The sequence below is a fragment of the Anser anser genome (genome assembly GCF_964211835.1).
Source record: "Anser anser genome assembly, chromosome: 10".
Lineage (NCBI taxonomy): Eukaryota > Metazoa > Chordata > Aves > Anseriformes > Anatidae > Anser > Anser anser.
This window is the reverse complement of record NC_139730.1, coordinates 19,015,011-19,036,281: the sequence shown is the minus strand read 5'-3', so window position 1 is coordinate 19,036,281 and position 21,271 is coordinate 19,015,011. Positions and strand designations below refer to the sequence as shown.

Here is a 21,271-nt window from a genome sequence, read left to right as displayed (position 1 = left end):
CAGCCTGCTTCCCCTCACCCTTCGGGCACTCACTCCTGTCACAACCTCCCCTTGCTGAGTTTTCACGCGGGGCAACTTCCCCCCATCCTTGTGCAACCACACAAATGTTAGCACAAGCAGAGGGCAGCAGCACAGACAGGTACACGAGGAACACGGGGTATTTTCTTCCGAAAGAGTTTTTGCTACTTTGTCAGGCTCCAAACTGCGTTCTGATGAGCTCAGAGAATGAAGTGACTTCCCAGGAGGCAGAACAGGCAGAACCCCCCTTGGTACTGCCAGCTGTGGCCAGCTAGGTGGGATGCAGCGTGGTCACCGGGAATCTCCTTCATCTTACGCAGTTCGGAGAAAATGTGAACCCCAAACCTGTCCACACAAAACTCCCATGGATAGAACAGCCATTTCATGAATTTATTAGCAAAAGACATTTCCCTCAAGGGGGAGCTGTTATACAATAGACTGAATGCAAAGCCAGAAATCTGGAAATGTACAGATCAGTTCTGGCACTGATTTGATGAACATTGTGCAACGTTCAGTTTAAAGCATCAGTACCTGCTCCAACTCCACCAAAACAGCCCTTCTCTTCCTTGTGTTTCAGCACAAATAACTGAGGGGGAATGCTACAGCTATGGGTTTTCCAAGGCATGTGGTTGTTGCTACTAAGGTGCTAGGGCCAATGGGAGAAAGCAGTTAGATAAAGGCAGGACATGAGCAGCAAGGCGAAGACTAGAAGACACGAAGGAAGACAAAGCCTAGGTTAGGCCAACATTAGCAAGTACTACGAAAATGAAAAGTAATACAAAAAGACTGACACAGTAGGATGTATATTTTTGATGAACAAGTGCTGGGCTAGACTAAGACACGGAGCCAGGTCAGGAAGCCAAGAGATATCCCATTTTTCCCCTAACATCTTGTACATAAACATGCAAATACAGACGCACAGATACAGAGCCAGGCAACAGGGTGCAAGCACACTTCTTCCTGCATCTTAAACATGGGAAGGATAAGGTGGGAACTGATGGGCAAACAGACACAAGGCAAAGCAGCATAACACTCACCTATCTGCCTCTCTTCCCCCGTACACATCCTCCTACGATTGGCCCTGCTGCTCCTCAACATTTCCAATTCCATCGCCTTACTAGAAAGCTCTGGGATCTGAAGTGCAGACCACATTTTCGAGATGTATTTCTAAACAATATTTTATGTCTGCTCCCTTGTCTGAATATATAATATGGCAGTTGCACAAAGATCCACTGCATGCATAAGTGGTTGCACGCAACAGACGGAAAATCCAAGTCTTCAACTGATCTACCAAACTGGATGAAAAAAATATTTCCTTGTCACAGCTTCTACAAAAATGTGCAGTAGCAAATGTCTTGATTTTGTAATTATAACCAGTTTGAGTCGAAGTACAATATTCAGCTATAAGAATGGCAAAAATACTGTGGAAGTGGGTATAAATGCTGAAATACGCTTTTTAATGCAAAACTTATTTCTACTAAACATTTTTCCTAGATGAAAAAAAATAAATCAGAGGTTTGGAAGAAAAGCTTCAGAGCAAAAGCTTTGTCTTCCAACACAAGATTGCTTTTTTTCCCCACTTCCCACATACCCGCTCTTCATTTGCCACAAAAGCGTGACTCCTGACAGCCTGAAAAAACATTGGCTTTTCCACAATTGCATCATTTCCCAAAATAGAAAAACGCTTCTATTAGCAATAATGCCATGGCAAATACACTCTAACCAAGGTGTTACTCTGGGCAGGAAAGTTACCAGAAAGCACATTAGCTCAGCTTTAGAAGTGCACTTATTTATCACTAACACAGGTTTCATAAAGAAACCCCACTGTTAACTTTCCCATACAACTTTATCAAAAGCAGTGACATAATCCCCAAAAAAAGTTAAAGAAAAAAAATCAGGAGAAAATAAAGTTAACATTTCAAGCACAACATCTGTATTTTTGTTAAACAAAGGAAGAAAATAATAATTTAAAAAAACACAGAGGAAAAAAATTAAGAAATGTAACTAGTCCTGTACAGCAAATGTTTTCTTCTGTCCACTCTGAAGTCTCTTTCATGTGCTAATGGTGGCATTTTTTTAAACTCTTCCCCTTTGACTTACTCAGACCTTTAAGGACCTCACACATCTAATGGTTCCTCACATTCACCAAGAACAATCAAGAAAGGTCTGGGGGTTGACATGCAGTATGATTAATGGACAATGTTGATTTAATTTCCTATAACAGGAGTTTTCTCTAAGCCTTCTCCAAGGAGCAGTTTCTTTGCAATCCAGGACTTAAGTATTTTACTAATGAAGTCCAATAAATAGCAAATTAAATAATGCTGTCTCCCAGAGACAAATCCTCCCACTTAAGTAAAACTACCGTATTTAAAGTTCCGTTTAGATCTAAAAAAATAGGCTGTATAACATAATGTACATAGTTTTGTGTTTTTTTTGTTGGTGGTGGTTTGTCGTTTTTTTTAAGAAAGAAACATAAGCAACTATCAGATCACACCTGCCATTTTACCTGCTTGCTCTTTTCCTTTAAAACTGCATTTTCCAATTCCAATAAATTAGTCTTTATTTATTGGTAACATTTAAAAATTTATCTATTAAAAAATATGTTATTACATATTGGTTGTAATAGTTGAAACATTTCAAAAGCAACTTTGAGAGTTTTTCTTTACATCGAGAAAATTGTAAATTACTTCAAATAGCGATCAACGTGTCCTTTTCGTGAAGCAAATTTTAATCTTCAGCTCCAGCAAATGAACAATGAAACACTATTTGCATACATCCTAACTGTTACTCAATCAACATGACACAATTTCCCAACTGAATTCCCACACAGGGTTAGGTTTAAATGGTGGAATTTCTAGCCCAAGAACACAGAGCAGCAGAGAGCATTTCCTGCAAGCATTTTCCTTTACCATCACAGAAAACTTTCCTTTGAAATACTTTGAAGACATACAGTTGCTGTACTAGAGGCTGGCAAGTTCTTTTGCCCAATTGCAAATCACATCCCCTCCAATTTTCAGTGCTTTGCCCAGCCCCCTTGATTCCAGATCTTAGAGTTGCAACACAATTAGCCTGATGTGAAAAATAATTAGTCTGATGTCCCGAGTGAAAACAACTGCACCCAACTCAGTGTCAGGGACAGCTGATAAAGGGAAAGTCTTCCCAAAATACAGGCAATAACCCTCCAAAGCTATTGGAGCGGCCCATGGAAGATAATCTCTACTGTTGCCTTAATAAAGCCTTTATGTTTTTAATCTATAAAATTGTTGCAAGGCATCGTCCCATGCAATAATGAAACTTCCTTCATCCTGACAGCTCCCACTATCTCTTTAGAGAGCCAGGCTTAACTGGTCTTAACACTCTCTTTTGTTTTTTGAAGTACAGTACATTCAGTCTTCAATCTTCACTTGGCTATTTCTTCCCTCACCCTGTCCCTCCCCTTTAAAATGCAACTAACTTAGGAAGTTAAAATGAATCACTGCAAAAGTCAAGGCATGTTCAAATGAGGATGTCAGGACTATTTTCCCAGATAAATGGATTCAAGCAGAGTAGTTCAGGGAGCACATTTGAGAAGGTTACATTAAAAAAATGCTAGGCAATCCTTCTGACGCGGAATCTACCCGTTTCTGAAAGATCTTAACCATCTAAGAGAGCAAGAGTACATCTTTCTGACCCCAAATCAATCTTACCATGCAGACAAATAATTCTCCATCAGTTTTAAAACTATTTCACAGCTCTGCATTTAACTCATAGAAGCCCGGAGATTTCTCTTAATGAGCGTTTGCCCTGTTTTGTCATACGTAACATTTTAATCGACATCTAAACAGTTATGCTGCTATTGTAGATTTTACAGATTTCAGTATTTCAGCACCCATTAGGTTTGATTGCTGGCTAAATCAGTAAACTATTGAGAGGCTTGGTGGTGTAATTTAATATTGGCAGATACACTAAACATTAATGAAAGCTTTCCATTACAAATCAACTGTGTGAAAATAACATTTATTTTCAAAAACAACGCAGGCATCTAAAAACCAAAAAGAACCAATAAACCAAATTTATTTAATAAAGGTTGTAGTGTCAGAAAGAATGTGATAATCAAAGTAATCTCTTTTTCTGAGAACAAAAATTAAGCTGAAAATATGTAATTATGAGACAAACGTGACAGAGCGCACTGCAAGAGGAATATAACCACAGAACTGCACAGGAAGGAAGGCACTACGTTTTTACAGATGTGGCACTTGAACTGCACAATAAGTATGCAGCATTAGCAGCTGATAGTTAACTGGCCTCTCTTGAGCAAATCTGCTCAAAAACAAGCTGATATTTATCCAGGATTCCCACTCCGTCATCTCTAGGAGTGCTTAAATAAAGTGGAGCCAGACACACAGTTGTAATGGATGCCATGCCAATAAGCTCCAACAAAGGGACATACAGTAAAAGCGAGCTTCAGTTTTGCTCGGTAAAAATTCAATTTATAACCTGAGTGAATCGATTTTTCATCTGAACAGAGCAGTTTATTTTTCTTCCATGAGAGAGGCACAAATTTAAGGAAGTGGGTCAGTCTGCGAATCCATTTGTCTGGTCACCTCATCTCAGTGAATTTGTTCTAAGCAACCTCCTGCTGCTCCCCACTGCCCTGTCCTGGCACACATCACGCTGCGCACAGACCAACAATTACTTAGTCAAAAATGCTGCACAAGACAAAGGTTTCACTCCTTCCCTGCCCCTGGCACCCAGCCTAGTTTTTACACGTCCAAGAATAAACCTGAATCAAAAGGAACTCCCTGCTACAAATCTATCTAGAGAAACTACTAGCACTGACTTACATTTGAAACAAAATTTAATGCACCAGTTTGTAAATACCAACCATGGAACAGGAAAATATATATATATATATATATATATATGAGATCACTATTTACACTTACAGGCTGTAAATGCAATATAGCTCTGTACATAAAAGGGACAAAAGCTTATCAAAGCAGCACTGGCTCTGATATTTTACAGGTAGAAAAGACTTCCAGTGTAGCAAAGCCCCCTCCCTTGCGTCTTTTAATCATAAGGGTTTCTCCCCCACCCCTTCTAAATCCAGAAAAAAGGAACAAGGAAAAAATGATATGCAGATATGCCATGTCTGCCTTTGGAAGACAGGCTCATTTAAAGTGGTGACAGGTCCGCCTTTCGTGACTATGAAGCAAGGAATGTGCCTCTTGTTTATTGACATGTAGTAGAAGCATATCATACCAGGACTAGCCCAAGAGTTTGGAACTGTTAAATACAAATATACATAAACTGCCACATCTGCGAAAGAGTAAGAGGTCACAGCTGAGGAAAAGGCTGCTTTAAGCACACCCAATCTACTTCTTTGGGGTTTATTACTATGCAATTCAACCAATTCCTCCTCCCCTCGCTCAGCAAATCCCTCATGTTTTAGCTGATAAGTTGTAGTAGCAAGCCTGTTACACACAATCAGGAGAATTGACAGATAAGAGGTTTAGTTTAAGGATGTAATCAGTGTGAGTAAACACTGGACTGACCCAGCTGTAAACAGTGGTAATAAATGATAATATTTGTCCTGGTCACCTACTGAGCTATTAGACACTTTTCACTATGCAACCATGTAGGTATAATGGCTACAGCATACAGGACTATCATCTGCTATTATAAGCAAAACAAAACAAAAAACGAGCTTTTAGTTGTTCTTTATTAAGAACTGATGTCATTTCTGATTTTTCTGTATTTAAGACTGCTGCAATTTGCTCAAATAAAAATGTGAATGTCTGACTTGACGTAGAGTATCTCAAGCAAAAATAAAGACCTGCAATACTAGAAAATACTTTATCAAATCAAATTTGAGAACAATTAACTGAATTTTTTTTAAAAAAAAAAAAGCACGCTGAAGTTGAAGTTGTAGGGTTTTTCACATTATTTCACTAAACCATTCAAATGCTTGGTTCCTTGAAATTTGTATGTGAATCCCAAGCTAAATTTTCACGGTAACTTATAACCATACAGTAATATCAATTCCCACATATGCAATTTTGGATATCCCAAAATTTTCAGACACAAATATGCAAGACTACATTTTGACACAAACAAAACCTGGGATCAAACTGAAATTACAGCCCTAGCTATCAGAAATAACTACCTTGACACACCAATAGTCATGATCTGAAATTAAAAAATAGACAATGCTCTTAGAGTATTCCTTCTCAATATTACAACATTTGCAGCTCTTAATGAGAAAGATGGCATTAAAGCTAAAGTTTTTAAGATGTACACTTTCTCACGCATACATCTGCAATATGTTGGGGGGGGGGGAATCAAACCACTATGTCATATCAGACCATTATATCAACTGCTTTATGAAACTTCATAAGCACTTCTATGAAATTACTTCAAAAGGCACTTGGGTGACATGCATCTGACAGTTCAGTTCAAGAAATTCTTTGCGCTGACTCTTCTTTTATATCTTTATTCCATTTCTGTAGGTTGTAGATTGACCTTGTCTTTGCTGCTCTTGATTGAAACTTAGCTATAATCATAGTTATAAAGCAATATAAATAGATCCAGGGGAAATTAAACAACTGAAGGCCAGATCTCCAGGGGAATGCTAAATGTAGTAGGGAGCTTATTAATTCTTCTGCACAAGCCCCCTCTTTAGACCAGAGTGCCATGCAGGGTCACAAAACATGTCTTTGCATCATATAGATTTTGACAAATTCTTCACAAAAGCACTTAGATATTTTGTCCAAGTGAGGGGTGAAATACACTTTTCCTCATTTCTCCTCTCTGTAACTAGAAAAGGGTAGGACAAAGAAGAATTTCAGGGAAGCAAGGAAGTTATGCTGATTACTACTGAACTTTTTGATAACACGGAGTATATTGCATAAATGAGTCTGTCACTACGTAAGTATTTTTCCAGAGGAACTGGACTGAGTAGGATGCCGCCACTAGGTAATGTAAAACTGGAGTACCAGGAGAAGCAGCAAGGGATTGTGATATCCCTCACGTCACACACCTTTAGGTAACCCCAGTCAGCATAGAAGCAGCTTTCCCAGACAGAAGATTTGCAGGCTCTCCAAGCCTCACAGGAACCACCAAACAATTATTATTATTATGTTTATACACATGCATATACATGTGTATACACATGCGTGCATATATATATATATATATATAAAACATACCCACACACACATATATAAAAAAAGCAGATGGGCTCCATTTCATGGTCCCCCAGTCACCTGGCAGGTCCTGGCCAGCCCCTGCAGCCTGCAAGTGCCCCCAGCCCGGGGAGCCAGCGGTGCTCCTGGGGGCTGCGGTCCCCAGCACGGATGCTCCGCTCCACAGGCTCTCCTGGGAAGGGCCCTGCACCAGGGCAAGGCCCAGGTACGTGTGCTCCCATGCTCAAGGCGTTTTCACCAAAGCTAACAAACCAGTTTTTCCATCCCCTAAGGTGTTTCTGTCTGAAAACAGTTATTTTGCATGATATCATCTTGTATACAACAGAAACAAGAGAGCACCTCTGGTGTACACATTTCTGCCACAACCTGCTTGCCTTCAGGTTTGTGTGCATTTGGTGAGACCCTGTGTTAGCTTTGTCACCTAAGAGCAACTTTCTGAAACTGTAACTACCATTACACACGGTGGTAGGGCTCTTAGAGACCAACTAAAGAAGAATGAATTTGCAGAGTGAATTCTTCCTTTCCTCCCTCACTCCAAGTGTAAAAGGCACTAATGGCACAAGAACACGTTGCATTCCCCCATCACCAGAGGCATCCATTTAATTAGTAAAAAATATTGCTGTTACTAGCATAAGAACTATTATTTTTCTTTAATTAAAATTAATTCCAGGCAGCTTTAAGAACTGTGTTCTTGTGTTGCAGCATCATCATGGATCATGTTTTTTCGAGTCTGATAAGCAAGAAGCTGCGTGATTTTAATCTCTCTAGATGCAGGCTGCAGAATGAGGTTCCCATCAGTAGTGCCACATAGTTAAGAAGAGTTCCTGGCTCCGATAAACCAAATAAGCCTAAAATGGGTTCTTCAGAGCCACTGCTCCTCTTGTACAGGTTCTACCCTCCTAATGATCATATATTTGGCTGCGCAGTGAGCTGTGGCAAGCAAATAAATACCTAGTGCAATAGTGATTACTGGTGATACTGAGGCAGGGATATATATGCACATCCTTAAAATTCTTTAAGAAAAACTGATCTAAAGACATTGAAAAGTGGGAAATGACCCTCTCTGGACACTCCCTTCGACTTTTAAAGCCATGGAAAGAAGGTTCCCAAACAAACCCTTCCACCAACCAAACTCGCTTCAACTTCGGAACACACATTCTGAAACATTACCAAAACAGAACCTGTAACAGCAGATTCGTCAAGTCATAATGAAAGACTTTCTGCTAAGTAAAGAGTCAGAACTTTCTAGAGCAGGAAGAAGCAAAGGAAGAATTAAAAATAGAGGCAAAAATGCATGGTATGCACTCAGGAGTCTGCTCCTGTGGCAAATTCAAGTGATAATGGAATTTTACACTTGTCTGAGAAATGGCCTGCTATTGAAAAATAAATGCCAAGACCTTTAACACAAACAAATGTATATGTGAAACTGTGAATACTTATTTTGAGAAAGGCAGCCCTGACATTGATCAGATCATTTAATTCTATTTACATGGTGACTATCATGCTAAATAACCCAGTTTCAAAATACACAGAAGTAACTGGGGAGACATAACACTGGCGTAAGAGTTATCCGCTTTCAAAAACGTAAGGTAGGAACCAACAAGAGATTAAAATGTGGCATAATATTCATATTGACGTCTTTAATCTTCAGTCACTGAAACCTATTTTACACTGCCATTGCTGATTCTGATTTATCATCCTTATCTTTCCATCAGGAGTCCTGCAACCATTTGAAAGTCATTTACAGTAGTTACATCATCAATGCTATCAATCACCAATGTGAAAGTCAGTTTCCCAAACTCACTTTGCTTTTGTTTTCTCCTCTGTGTGCTTACTGGAAAGGAAACCCGATAAAAACATACAGAATTCTGTAAAACTACATCCTAATCTGAGGAAAATTAGTATACTGAGAAAATTCACATCATTTTTTTGGGGGGGGGGGGTGCCACACAGTTAATGAGTTTGCCTGTGTGAAATTATTGTTTAGTAACTGCATAACAAGAAGACAAAAAAATTTATTTATGTCCTAGGACACAGACATCACATCCTTCCAACCCACTGCTCTTTTGTCTCACAGCTCAGTTAAACAGTCAGCTGCTGCCAGATGCTCTGGCTAGGAATGGTCACAGATGGTCAGTTGTCCAGTTAACAGACCAGAATGCTCTCCCCTAAAATAGTACCTCGACTGTATGCAGCAGATGAGAATTATCTGAGCATGGTCAAGAGGCCATTTGACCTAGTTAAGACTACAGGTCAATTTTGTTAATTTAGTAAAGATTAATTCTCCACACTACCCCTAATAAACTATCTTGACACATTTCAAATAGTAAGTGTCAAGTCCTGTATTACATTTGCTGATTATATTATAGATCCTATCTTTTTATGAAAAAAGTCTCAGTTTTTTTTATATACATACAGAAGCACCTTCTAACTAAGGGTGATATCAAGACATCTGTACTGATATACTTGGCAAGAGCTGCAGAAGGAAACAGAGCCTGATGATCGATGGAAAGACTCCAATGAGACTCAGAAAGCTCTGTGCTCTAATCTTCATGTTCAGTTCTGCAAATATTTACTAGTACTGCTTAAAATATAAAAGAAATAACACGCAGAGGGACTACTAGCTACCACACCATGCATGTTACTATCCCATTAATATTTTAAGATAATTATAGTCCATTTTTACTCAGCATCCCAGTAAAATTTTCAAGGATTTACAGTAGTGTATCCTACAGCAATTCTGCAGTGAACAAACAGTGCTTGTAGAGCAGTGTAGGTGTGAAAAAAGCTACAAATAACACAGACATAGGCTAGAAACACCAGAGAAAAATCTTTGGTATTTTTTCTTCCAACTTATACAAGATTAATAAGACCTGGTTATCCAAGCATTGTGCAGCATATATTTAGGGATAGGATTATTCCACCAGCAGCATAACTCAAACTTGCAAAACTTACTGCTGGGAAAATACATGGCCATACCTAACATTGTTGCCTTACATGTCTGAAGATTTAAGATCCCTAGGACGTCCTTTGATCTTATTGTCTTCCAGAACTGTTAAGAAGTATTTTATACACTCACCTAAACCACTGACAGTATACTGCAGATCACTGGCGTCCAAGAGAATTGGTCCATTTTCCTGTTGGCCCTCCTCCTTGTAATACAGCTTGTACCCTTGAATAGCTGCAGTGTCCTCAGAGTCCTGCTGCCACTGTACTGTAATGGTTGTACAGTTCATTGGCTCCACGCGCAGCTCAGGAGACTTTGGTGCTGGTTTTAGAGAAATATACTTATTATTATGATGATATTTGAGAAAAAAAAAATCCATGCAAAAATCTGGTCGTCCTTCACTCCTAAGTTCACTCTTCATTCTAGTTCATTCTTCTTTATTAGTACGTTTGATTCCCTATAGCTAATCTAAAAGCATAATTTATGATAAATCAGGAAAAAAACATTTTTGAATTCAGCCTCTCCACTGCGTAATGTCCAAAATGAAGAAAAGGGTTTGACACTGAAGAACTATGCTTTTTGAATTTGTTTGTTTTTTGATTAAAATCATGTAGAACAGTAGAAAACTGTGTTATCACTGGAAACAAGGCTACAGGCTAAAACGTTTGATTTAAAGTTTCCTGCAACTGTGTCAGATATGTTATATACCATCATGCGACAACAATCAAAGATCAACACAAAAATAGTAACAGCTTTTCTTCCTATTGTCCCATGTAAAGCACAAAACAGATTAGCTCCTCGTCAACATTTGATCCTAAAACTATTAACTGTGTTTAATTTATTATTCTAGGAATCAGAAGTTTGTGCAGATTATCCACAAAATCATGCATAGAGAACTACTTTCTAGATCACTAGAATAAGAACATGTAATGGGAAAACGTATTTCACATCCTTGTGCTACGTGTCAGAAAAACGTGTAGCTCTCAGATGAAGCCTGCAACTGACCCCATCTCCAAGGTGCCAGTAACATAACAATTACCTTTCACACTTGTAGCTTTCGGAGTCCGGTGGGAAGTCCACAAAGATGCCTCTCCCCAGCCAATCCTTGTTGCAGCAGTGATACGAACCAAGTAGACGCTGTCAGGTCTCAGGCCTTCTAGGAGATATTCATCTGTAGACCCTGGAAGCTCCAAGACTTGGATTTTGCTCTCTGTGCTGAGGCGGAAAGACAGACGGTACAGGACCACCTGACCTCTCCTGTATTTTGCAGGAATTGGCAACCAAGAGATGAGAATATCTGTAGGACTCCGGCTCGTCAAACTAATTTCAGGAGCTCTCAAGGGAACTATAAAAGAAAAGGACAAAAGCTATTGAGCTCAGGAAAAAGATGTAAAATTCTCATCTGACACCTTAACCTATGATGAGGTACTTGTAATAAAAGAGTAAATAATCTAAAAAGTTTTGTATAGTCTTGTTTATTTTGAGAATAGCTTGACACTGCTCGTACTTCTCACCTGCATACAGTATAGACTTAGTATACAGTGTAGACTTCATACAGTATAGTCCTTTCTGTAAAGCCCTCAACATTTTAATCTCTTACTGCTGCCAACAGGAATTGATGGCAATCAGCACTTTACTGCTTTGCCAAACTGACTGTCAAGGTTAGATGGAGAAGCTTAAACTAGGAGTCTAGACAACCCCCTGCAGTGCTGAAGACTGTGCATATTCCGTTCCACCAACTGTGTTGTAAGGGTAGTAACTCCTGGCAAAGAGACAGGCGGATAACTGGAATGGGCAATGTTCCACACTGCCAAAGCTTAACACTGTCAGAATTTGTTAATCAGTTCCAGTGGGATGTACTAAACAATTTGTTGTTGACATGATGTTCTGGATAGTTAGACCACTGCGCGGAAATAAGTCAGTATGTTTTTTTTATGAAACTCAGATTCCACTAACAAGCACAGACACCATCCCCACACGCACATCAAAAACTACCACCTTGATTTTTTTGGTATGTCAAATTGTTATTCCAAATTTTCCTTCAAAATTTCCAGAAGATGCACTGGGTGTGCAGTTCAAAATCCTAGGCTTCCAACACATTCTCAGCACTGAGGAAGTTCTTAAAGATCTGGAACAATTACTTACCTGATTTAATGAAACATCTTTCAGTATAAAAAAAGACACCATGTAATACATAATGCTGTCCTGTCAGAATGTTACCTTATTCTCGTTCCTTTCATTAGCTAACTCAGTCTTAGACTGCATGTATCCAGAAGTCTCACTGATGTCACTGGATCCTCGAGAGATGTTAGCACTTGATTGCACTTTTCTACTCAGTGCAAATAAAAATGCTCACTTAAAATGAGTGGTATTTATTTGTCTTACCATCTTCAAGGGTGTGCTGAGTCACATGATCTGACATCTGACTGGCTCCCAGAGGCATATAAGCCACAATATAGAAGGTATAGTTGCTTGCTGGATCCAAATCATCAATAATGTAATGGGTTGTATCATTTCCAATGACCACTTGGTACTCTTCATTGTTTAAACCTGCCATAAAACAAGGGTTAAAGAAACAAACATTTCTCACAACCTGTAAACATCACAGTACTTGGATTTGAGATCTTACCACGTTATTTCATGATCTTCCCCAGCCTACCTCTATTTTTTCAACCTATTAAGTAGAGTTCTTTTATGCACAGGAGTAACTGTGCCTTGCTGTGGTGTACATTATGGTGTTTCAGGATTTTCACGAATAAGGCACACTGAATGCACCTCTAAACCCCTTTTTAGAATCAGTCACAACAAACTGTGCCCAATGTACAGTAACACAACACACGAGCTCTAATTGCCTTATCGTTCATAGCAAACTTCTAAATCTACTTGTTTAGAGTCAGGGAGGTTTTTTCAAAACCTATTTACAGAGCTTTTAATATAGCAGACTGGGAGGAATGCAGAGCCTTCACTCCATCAAAACAAAACAAACAAAAAAAAAACAAACAAAAAACCCCGCCCCCCCAAACAAAACCAAAGAAAAAGAAAGAAATTATTCAGTGAAAGGATCTTATTTTAGCCCTTCAAATTCTAGTACATTTGATTGACTTTTTTTTCTTTTATTTGGAAAAAGGCCAATAGGAATAGCCTAGAAAGAACTTCAAAAGTGTTTTGCTCCTTAATGACTCGTTAAAAAAAGGAGAGAAAGTAAGAGACAGGAAAAAAAATCTCAGCAATTCACATTAAAATATGCATAGCAATGCAAGCAGCAGTCTTGTCTTTGTGGGGCTTTATTCCTATAGAGGAAGGCTATAAAGTGGAATACGTGTGGTGAAAGCTGCTGTGCTAACGAACAATTCACACCGAATGCATGTCAACTTAATCAAAACGCTGTAAGAGCCAGCTCCTCCTCTTCACAACTGAATTTATAAACAAAACGAAAGGCAAATTCCACCATTAAGTTTTCCCACATTTATGAATTAACTTGATAGCATTTTAATTAGACAAGATTACGAGCATCTCACAACAGACTAGTTAATGGCTTGTTAATTACGAATTGCAAGGCACGATTTCTGACCTGCTAAACAAGATCCTTGAGCTCAAATTAAAAGGACTTGTTCTCTCATTGAATGGATTGCTAGGCCTCATGCAGAGGCCCTAATGAAACAGCCATAATAGAGAACAAGGCTTGCCTTCCACCACAATCAGTGTTCCCTTTGTGCCTTTTCTGAATCACTAACAAGGAATTAACACACTCCAACATGCACGCTCATCAGACCCTTATTCTTCTTGCTACTATGACCCCGATTTGAATGCAAAATATTCTGCTTAAAAGAAACAAAAAAAAAAGCAAAAAACATGACAAAACAAAAAAACACCACACCACCTGTTAGTTTATTCAACTAACTTCATTAAAACCCTTTTTTTTTCTTGAATTTAAATAAGGAAGAGGACCTGAACGTCTTTTTATAGGGAAGCAGCAGAATGCTCATGTTGTGAAATTAAACGATGAGTGATGGTATCTTTTGTATTCAAAGCACCTACCACACTGTGAACTCTACAGAAAATTCTCGGGAACTGCATATGATTAGTGTATTGTCCAGGTTTCCTTTATGTTTCAGACTTATGGAATCATAAGCATCAGTAGGAGACTTAGCAAGCATTTTGTTATTTTTTGTAATAAAACCTTACTCACTCACACTGACAAATAAGGTTCCTAAATAAACCACCAAGCAATACATAAAGAAAAAAGTTACACACATAAGAAGCTTTAAGCAAGTAAGATATGTTCTAGTTAAGTGGGAGACATCTGAGGTTCTTTTTAATATTAATTAGGGTCTGAAACAAATTGTGAGGGTGGACTGAGGAAAGACAGGCTGAAGAAAATGATGACAGCAATACCTTGATCCAAACTACTTACACAAACACATAATTATCCAGAATTCTTACAAAGTAAGCAAGACATGTCAATGTCAGTGAATTTTAGCAACTCTGAGCCCAGGTATGGTGTGAATGTCATCTCACTGAATCAAAAGATTATCCTTTAATTTGCATTTCTTCAAATATAGTTGCCCTAAAACTGAGATTACAGAACCAACTGATGTGATACCTCCTCGCAAAGGCATGCTTTCTAGATTTTTAATAATGCCTCTGATGTGGGCAACATCCTCTGAAAGGTTCACCAACTACCTCATAGAAAGTAGCTATTTTTACAGGAGTGCTGTCCACTAGCCTTTGAACCCAAACATTTTCTACAATACAAAACAAGCCAAAAATGTTTTTATGCCCTGATGCAGAACTTCTGGTACCAATTAAAAATGCAGACAAATCACCCACATTTTGATTCCCAGCACTGAAATTACTCCACATAACGTAGCCCCTCCCACTCCCCACTGGGGAGTTTTTAATGTGAAAGGATACACAACAGCCTTACGTGAAATAAATGTCACAAGGCTGTCTGGAAAGATTAACAAAATGAGTATTTGAGAAAGCAAGTTTAAATAATACAGGGTTTGGTGGTTTTTGTTTTGTTTTTATTTCACAAGACACAACGTTTGTATAAGCAGGCAAAGGATACAACGACTGCAAAACAATTTTGCAGAATACAAATTTTAGAAGATTTTTCACTACTGTGAAAGAGTATTTCCTGCACAAATACAAGCTTCCCTAAGGACAATTTCCCAGCTTTCTTTGAAGTTACCCAGTCTCTGCTCTCTACACTAGCACCGGACATACAATTACCCAGATAGCTTATCTAGTGTGACTTTATTCATATTAGCTTTGAGTGGGGGTTGTGAGCACAATACCTCAGTGACTGAAAGTGTAGGGGGTAATTTCCCGCACCTCTTGTCCTCATTATCTTTTAAAACTCTTTCCTTCCTTCCTTCAGACAAAATTCTCTTGTGTCCTGAAAAATCCCACTTGCAAAAGCAAAGGCAGCTATTCCTGCATCAGTATTAGAGTAATTAAGCTGTCCTTCCTGTCCTCTGCTTAGCAGATGGCAGACTGGTATTCCACACAGAGCTGAGCATCTGCAGTCCTGTCCTTGAATAAACTAGTTACTGAATAGAAATGAAAAAAGAAATCAGTCCTCCTAGAAAACAGAACTGCATTACAACTTAGTTTAAGCCACACACCAAACAAAATTTCAGGTCCTTCGGCAGTCACTTCTCTTACTTATGAACAATGCCTGTTTTCTATCACCCTAAAGATTTCCTTAACTTAAAGGAATCACATAACACTAAATGATTATAAATGTCTAGTTATTCATTTTTCTTTTAATTATCCATTCCCTGTTACATAGGAATTTATATAATATTTAAGAGGCTACAGCAAATAGCTCATGGCTATTTCCACATATTTTGAAAGTCCGAATATATATTTCTCATTGTAGGAGAGCAAGGGGTGAAAGGAGAGCAAATTTTCTCACTAAGTCAATATTCTAAGAGATAATAGCTAAAGCCAATAACATGTCAATTATTCTACTCCAAAACACATGGAAATCTGTCAAGTCACAAGAACTGGGGGATATAGACAGAAGAGCTGAATCTAGTGAAAATGTCAACACTGTAAGCCTCCAGGACTCTGGTATATGCTCTGTCCTTCCTAGCCAAGCAAACACATGGAAGAGAGCTAGGCAGAATTTCACCCTGAGGACAAATTGAGGGAAACCCAGACATCACTAGGGAGGTCCCAACTTTTAAAGCCCATTGCTGACTTCAAAATCTGTTCACTGGAATGATGAGACAAAGCTGAGTTAGAAGAGCAATCAGTCCCACAAACGAGATGAGTTGGCAAAAGCATTTTTGCCCATGCATGTCTGTTGGTTACAATATGGATTTTTATGCTGTTATGCTCTGATGAAGCCCTGGTCATCAGCCATTCAAATTTGGCACCTCTTGGACAGACATTCAAGTTCTTACCACATATAGGTATATAATAGTATATGGAAACAAATGAAATTAAACTGCTTACCTTCCGCTTTCATGTAATGCACAGAGTATGCAATCACTTTGTCTGAATTATACAGCGGCCTCTCCCACGCTAGCAGGATTGCTGAGCTTGACATTGTTTCAGCATGGACATTATAAGGTGCGCTGGGTCTGTCTTCTGACATAACTACAGTAAGCCTGGCCCTGGAGAGCACAGATCCCTGACTGTTCTCAGCCATGCACTGATAAATGGCATCATCTTCAGGAATGATCTGGTTAATCACCAATTTACTGAATTCAAAAGGAAGAACAAAAGGAAAAAAGAAAAGCTTACATCTTGAATAAACGTAGCTCTATAGAACGCAACAACAGTTACATTTTCTCTAGTTCACGAGTTTAAATGATTTGTACTTCAAAAACTTTTCAATTAGAAATTAATATGCTGTTGTGAAATTTAGCAACCTGTAGTGTTACTCAAAACCTGCCATGTCAGTATTCGTGTTTAGGCCTGCAAAGCCAGGCACAGTGAAAATAAGCCTATTCTATTGCTCCCTGCAAATAGCACAACCTTAGGATTGTCATTTCTTAACCAACTCTTTAATATGAGCTGTTCGCTACACAGGAGTGAAATAGGCCTCAAACAACTTGCAAGATTCTGGTCTGTACTACACTACTGTAAATCTAGAGTAACTCCATTGTGAAACCACTGGAGTTTCCTCCCTGGTAATGCAGAGAACACAAAATCTTCATTGAGGATTTTAGGTATTGGCTAACTTGCATTCCTGCCGCCTGTGAAGTGTCCATAATGTTACACTTAATTTTGTTTACTTGAGTTATATCTTGTTTGGCTATATTTAGTTACTGGAATCTCATCCTTTCATAAGAACTGTATTCTTCACAGGCACACCTCTCATACAGCAATGGACATCTTACCTGTTGTACATTTTTATTCTACCATTGGAGTGTATCCTCCTTCCATTTTTCAGCCATGAAATTTTGGGGGCAGGAATTCCTTCTGCCTGACAGGCAAAACGAGCAGTACCAGCTCTAGGCCTTGTTAAACTTTCTGGCCATTCCACAAATGAAGGTGGAGCTACAGGTAAGTAACAAGCAAAAAAAAAAAAAAATCAAGCCCACATAAATGCCAGGACAGTCAGACTAAGAACGAACTTTCCCACACACAAGCCCCTCTCTCCTCAGGCCACTCAAGCATAAATATACCCACGCAGAAAGCACATTTCACGTGAACAAAGCATGTTTAAAAACACATACTCCCTCCACAAAAAGCAACATTACTACACATTTTTGATTTTGCATTTATAAATACAAACAATAAATCAAACTCCAGTCTACAACAAACTTCTACTGACTCACACAGGTGTATTACTTATTTTTACTTTGTCACTAGATTTTGTTTTGGAAGTCAACCTTCCCAGATGAAACACTGCACCTGTCTATCTCTAAGTGCAAATGAACTATTAGTTTATAACTCAAATGTTGAATGCCTGGCGCATCTCATGTAAGTGACAAAAGAATGCAGCCACAGATCTATGATCCGTTTCACCTTGGCAACCTCCCTAAATCCAACCCCCTCCAAAGCACAGCTCAAGACAGAAGCAAGATGTTGAAACAAAGCAGAAGTCAAAGCACGCTCACCCAGCACAGTGACAGTTGCCATTGCTACTGTGAAGTTTCGTGTGCCAGGAATAGTGGCTCGACAGACATACACGCCTGCATGCTGCACCTTCACGTCAGAGATCATGAGGTTCCCATTTCCAAGGACACGAGTATTGAAGACATCAATGGACTTATGGTCTATTTGAGACAGTGGGAGAAGTATGGTTAGGAAGTTGCTCAATGTATTCCAATAACCGATCTGAATAAGGTTGCCTAAATAGTAATGGCATGGATTTGAGTTTAAAGATCAAAAAATGTAAAGAAAAATCTCAGATGAGTTTTCAGAGATTGCCATTTTGTATTTGCTTTGAGCTTAACTCTTAGTTATCTGACCATTCAGACAGTTAGGTTACTCCACTTAGTAAGTCGATGTATCTGATACTCTCCATCACAGCTAAAAACTAATGCCATTTTCCCAGTTACCCTCCCCACCTGTCTTGCACCAAGATTCAGTTCATCACTACCAACAGGGATCATCCACCTCCATCTGAATTATGCTGGGGATAAAATAAACATTTTTGATTACCATATATTTTATTTTTCTAAGGAAAAAACCCTTAAGCTAACTGTCATGCGATTTTTTTAAAAAATAAAACTTGTTTGTCCACAAGAGCTACTGAATCAGCCAGGAAACACAGTTATTTCTCCCACTTTTAGAAATAAAAGGTAGGAAAACTTTTGACAATTTGCTTCTACAGGTATAGTCTTGACTTTCACATTTAGGTACGTATAACAAGACGTGAAAACAGAGGCAATTTGCATAGCAAAAAGGGGTTCCACTGATGAAAATTCTTACTCCTATTGCATTCCCTCTCTTCTTTTTCCCCTTCCAGTCAGATTACTTGGGCTCTAAGGCAATCCAGGGTCTGAACAGCCCATTAATACAACATCCAAATCCCATTCACATGCTGCTTCTAAGAAGAATAGGGGAAGAAACATTTACAGGATAGTTTTGTAGGATGCAGTCACTCCAATCTGCCCTAACTTACCAGTGATTCTATTCTGATTCACAGGTTCCTGGAGGTCACTGCCCGGCCTGGCACCCTGTCCATAATGTACTGGAGGCAGTTCAGGACTGATAATAGAAGCAGGCAAACCTCAGGAAACCTCAGGGGTTCTCTACAGCAGTATAGAAGTATGTGACAAAGCGTTCCACTTATCCTACCCTAACCTACAAATCATTGCCTACTACATGAAGCCTCAGAACAGTAACCTAATTGCTGAAATCCTTTCTTTCCAGTTACACTTCCTCTCCACAGGCTTAATGTTGTATGCTGTAATTTTAAGACCTACCTAACCGGCTCCATGAGATGATTGGCTTTGGATTCCCTGTGGCTACGCACTCCAGTATGACAGTTTGATGAAGAGATGCCGTAATGTTTTGAGGACCAGCTATAATAGCTGGCTTGTGAAAAGGCTTCAAATCTGAAGCTTTGGAGAAAAATAAAAATAATAATTAAAAAAAAAGAACAAAGAAAGTGAGGGCAATTAAACAAAAGCTTAATTATATATATTTTTAAAGGATGCTTAAAGTTAAATATACATCAAATCTATATTTATTTTTTTACAATTACTGAAATACATCTTGAACAATATTTTAGCCACGATATATAAGTAAGTAAAATTATTACTTTGGTGAGTGGTTTAGAGGGCAGTTACAGCCCTTCACTGCAAGTAAGTGTTTTTGCTACAGTACTAAGACAACTAAAATATTGTGGAAAAATCTCACATGCTGAGTACCTGGAATAACACTCAGTGTTGCCTCAGTGCTCTTACGTCTATTGGCTATTGTCGTGGCAACACATCGATAGTTCCCAGCATCCTTCTGTTCAACACCATAGATCTGAAGAACTCCTGTAGGTAGAGCAGTTATTCTGTCAAAGAAACAAAAAATAAATGTAGATAAATGTTCCGCCAGTGAAAGGAGTATTTGGTTTATAAACAGCCGTTACTACACTGACCTGGGAACAGCAGGCTGGAGACTCAAAAAACACTCTCTATACATGACTCACCTCTCTCCATTCCTCAACTACAGGCGGGATTCCCTGATTGACACCAGCATGAGAGCAGAAAAATCTGTTTTAACCAGCAGATCTTTCTCATCCTCAAAAGCAATCATCCCAGCCTTCTTTAGCCAGCTACCATGTCCATATTATTCAAGTTGGTGGGTTTATTTGGCAGCAATTTCTGCTACCGTAGCATAATAAACAAACAATTTCCAATAAACCCACCTATGATTTCAACATTTATGTTTCTCTTTTTACCTTCCTTTGCATGCTAGGTGTCTTAGACATGTTCAACAAAAGTTACATGCTGAGAAGGATGGAAGTAGGTTCAATGATCACAATCTGGCCAGGGAGAATACCCAGCACAGAACAGGCTATATGCTTCAAGTTAATGAACTCAAAATACAAGTCTCCCTGAGCAGAATTTCCCTAGCATGAAGTGTTTTAACTCAGTTTTCTACATACATAGTTCTTCATAGGCCCTTAAAAAAAAAAAAAGGAAAAAAAACACCCACAGGTTCAGCATCAATTCTTCTACATTGCACCTGTGCAAACAATCCCACTAGTTCAAACTGTCCCCACAGCAAAAGTCCTCCTATTCTGTATCCCACAGCAATTCCCCCAACAATTCACAGGTCAATGGACATTCTCTCATTCTATGTTTATTGCATACACAATAGCAACTGACTGGCCTGTGCTCATGACTCTAATCACACAACTATTACTGTCTCATTAGTAGTGGACATACTACACGGATGGAACCTTTTTAATGTACTGTCATTGCAATTATTCAGATTTTGTTCTTGTAGCAGGCTCAAAATTATCACAGAGAATAAATGACACTCTAAAACATGCAAGTTTACTTACCTGTCCATGGCTACAGGTAAAGTTGTTCGATTCACTTCCCATGTCACAACGGCAGGAGGGTTTGCTGTTATTTTACAGACAAATCGAGCTACTCCACCTTCCTGAACCTCAACTGAAAGTGGCTGGACTTCAAACGCAGAAATGGCT

General features: G+C 38.9%; 1 protein-coding gene across 3 annotated transcripts in view; it reads right to left on the bottom strand.

The window, feature by feature from the left end:
* The window catches only part of PRTG (protogenin), an 80,308-nt gene that overhangs the window by 26,248 nt on the left and 32,789 nt on the right, over positions 1-21,271 (bottom strand). For all 3 annotated transcript variants that reach the window (XM_083849971.1, XM_083849972.1, XM_083849973.1), the window contains 9 exons: positions 21,125-21,269; positions 19,992-20,125; positions 19,545-19,682; positions 18,231-18,389; positions 17,508-17,667; positions 16,618-16,865; positions 12,535-12,699; positions 11,189-11,494; positions 10,282-10,470 (listed from right to left, as the gene is read on the bottom strand). In XM_083849971.1, coding sequence (XP_083706097.1) covers positions 10,282-10,470; positions 11,189-11,494; positions 12,535-12,699; positions 16,618-16,865; positions 17,508-17,667; positions 18,231-18,389; positions 19,545-19,682; positions 19,992-20,125; positions 21,125-21,269 — 1,644 coding nt within the window. The remainder of the gene's footprint in view (positions 1-10,281; positions 10,471-11,188; positions 11,495-12,534; positions 12,700-16,617; positions 16,866-17,507; positions 17,668-18,230; positions 18,390-19,544; positions 19,683-19,991; positions 20,126-21,124; positions 21,270-21,271) is intronic.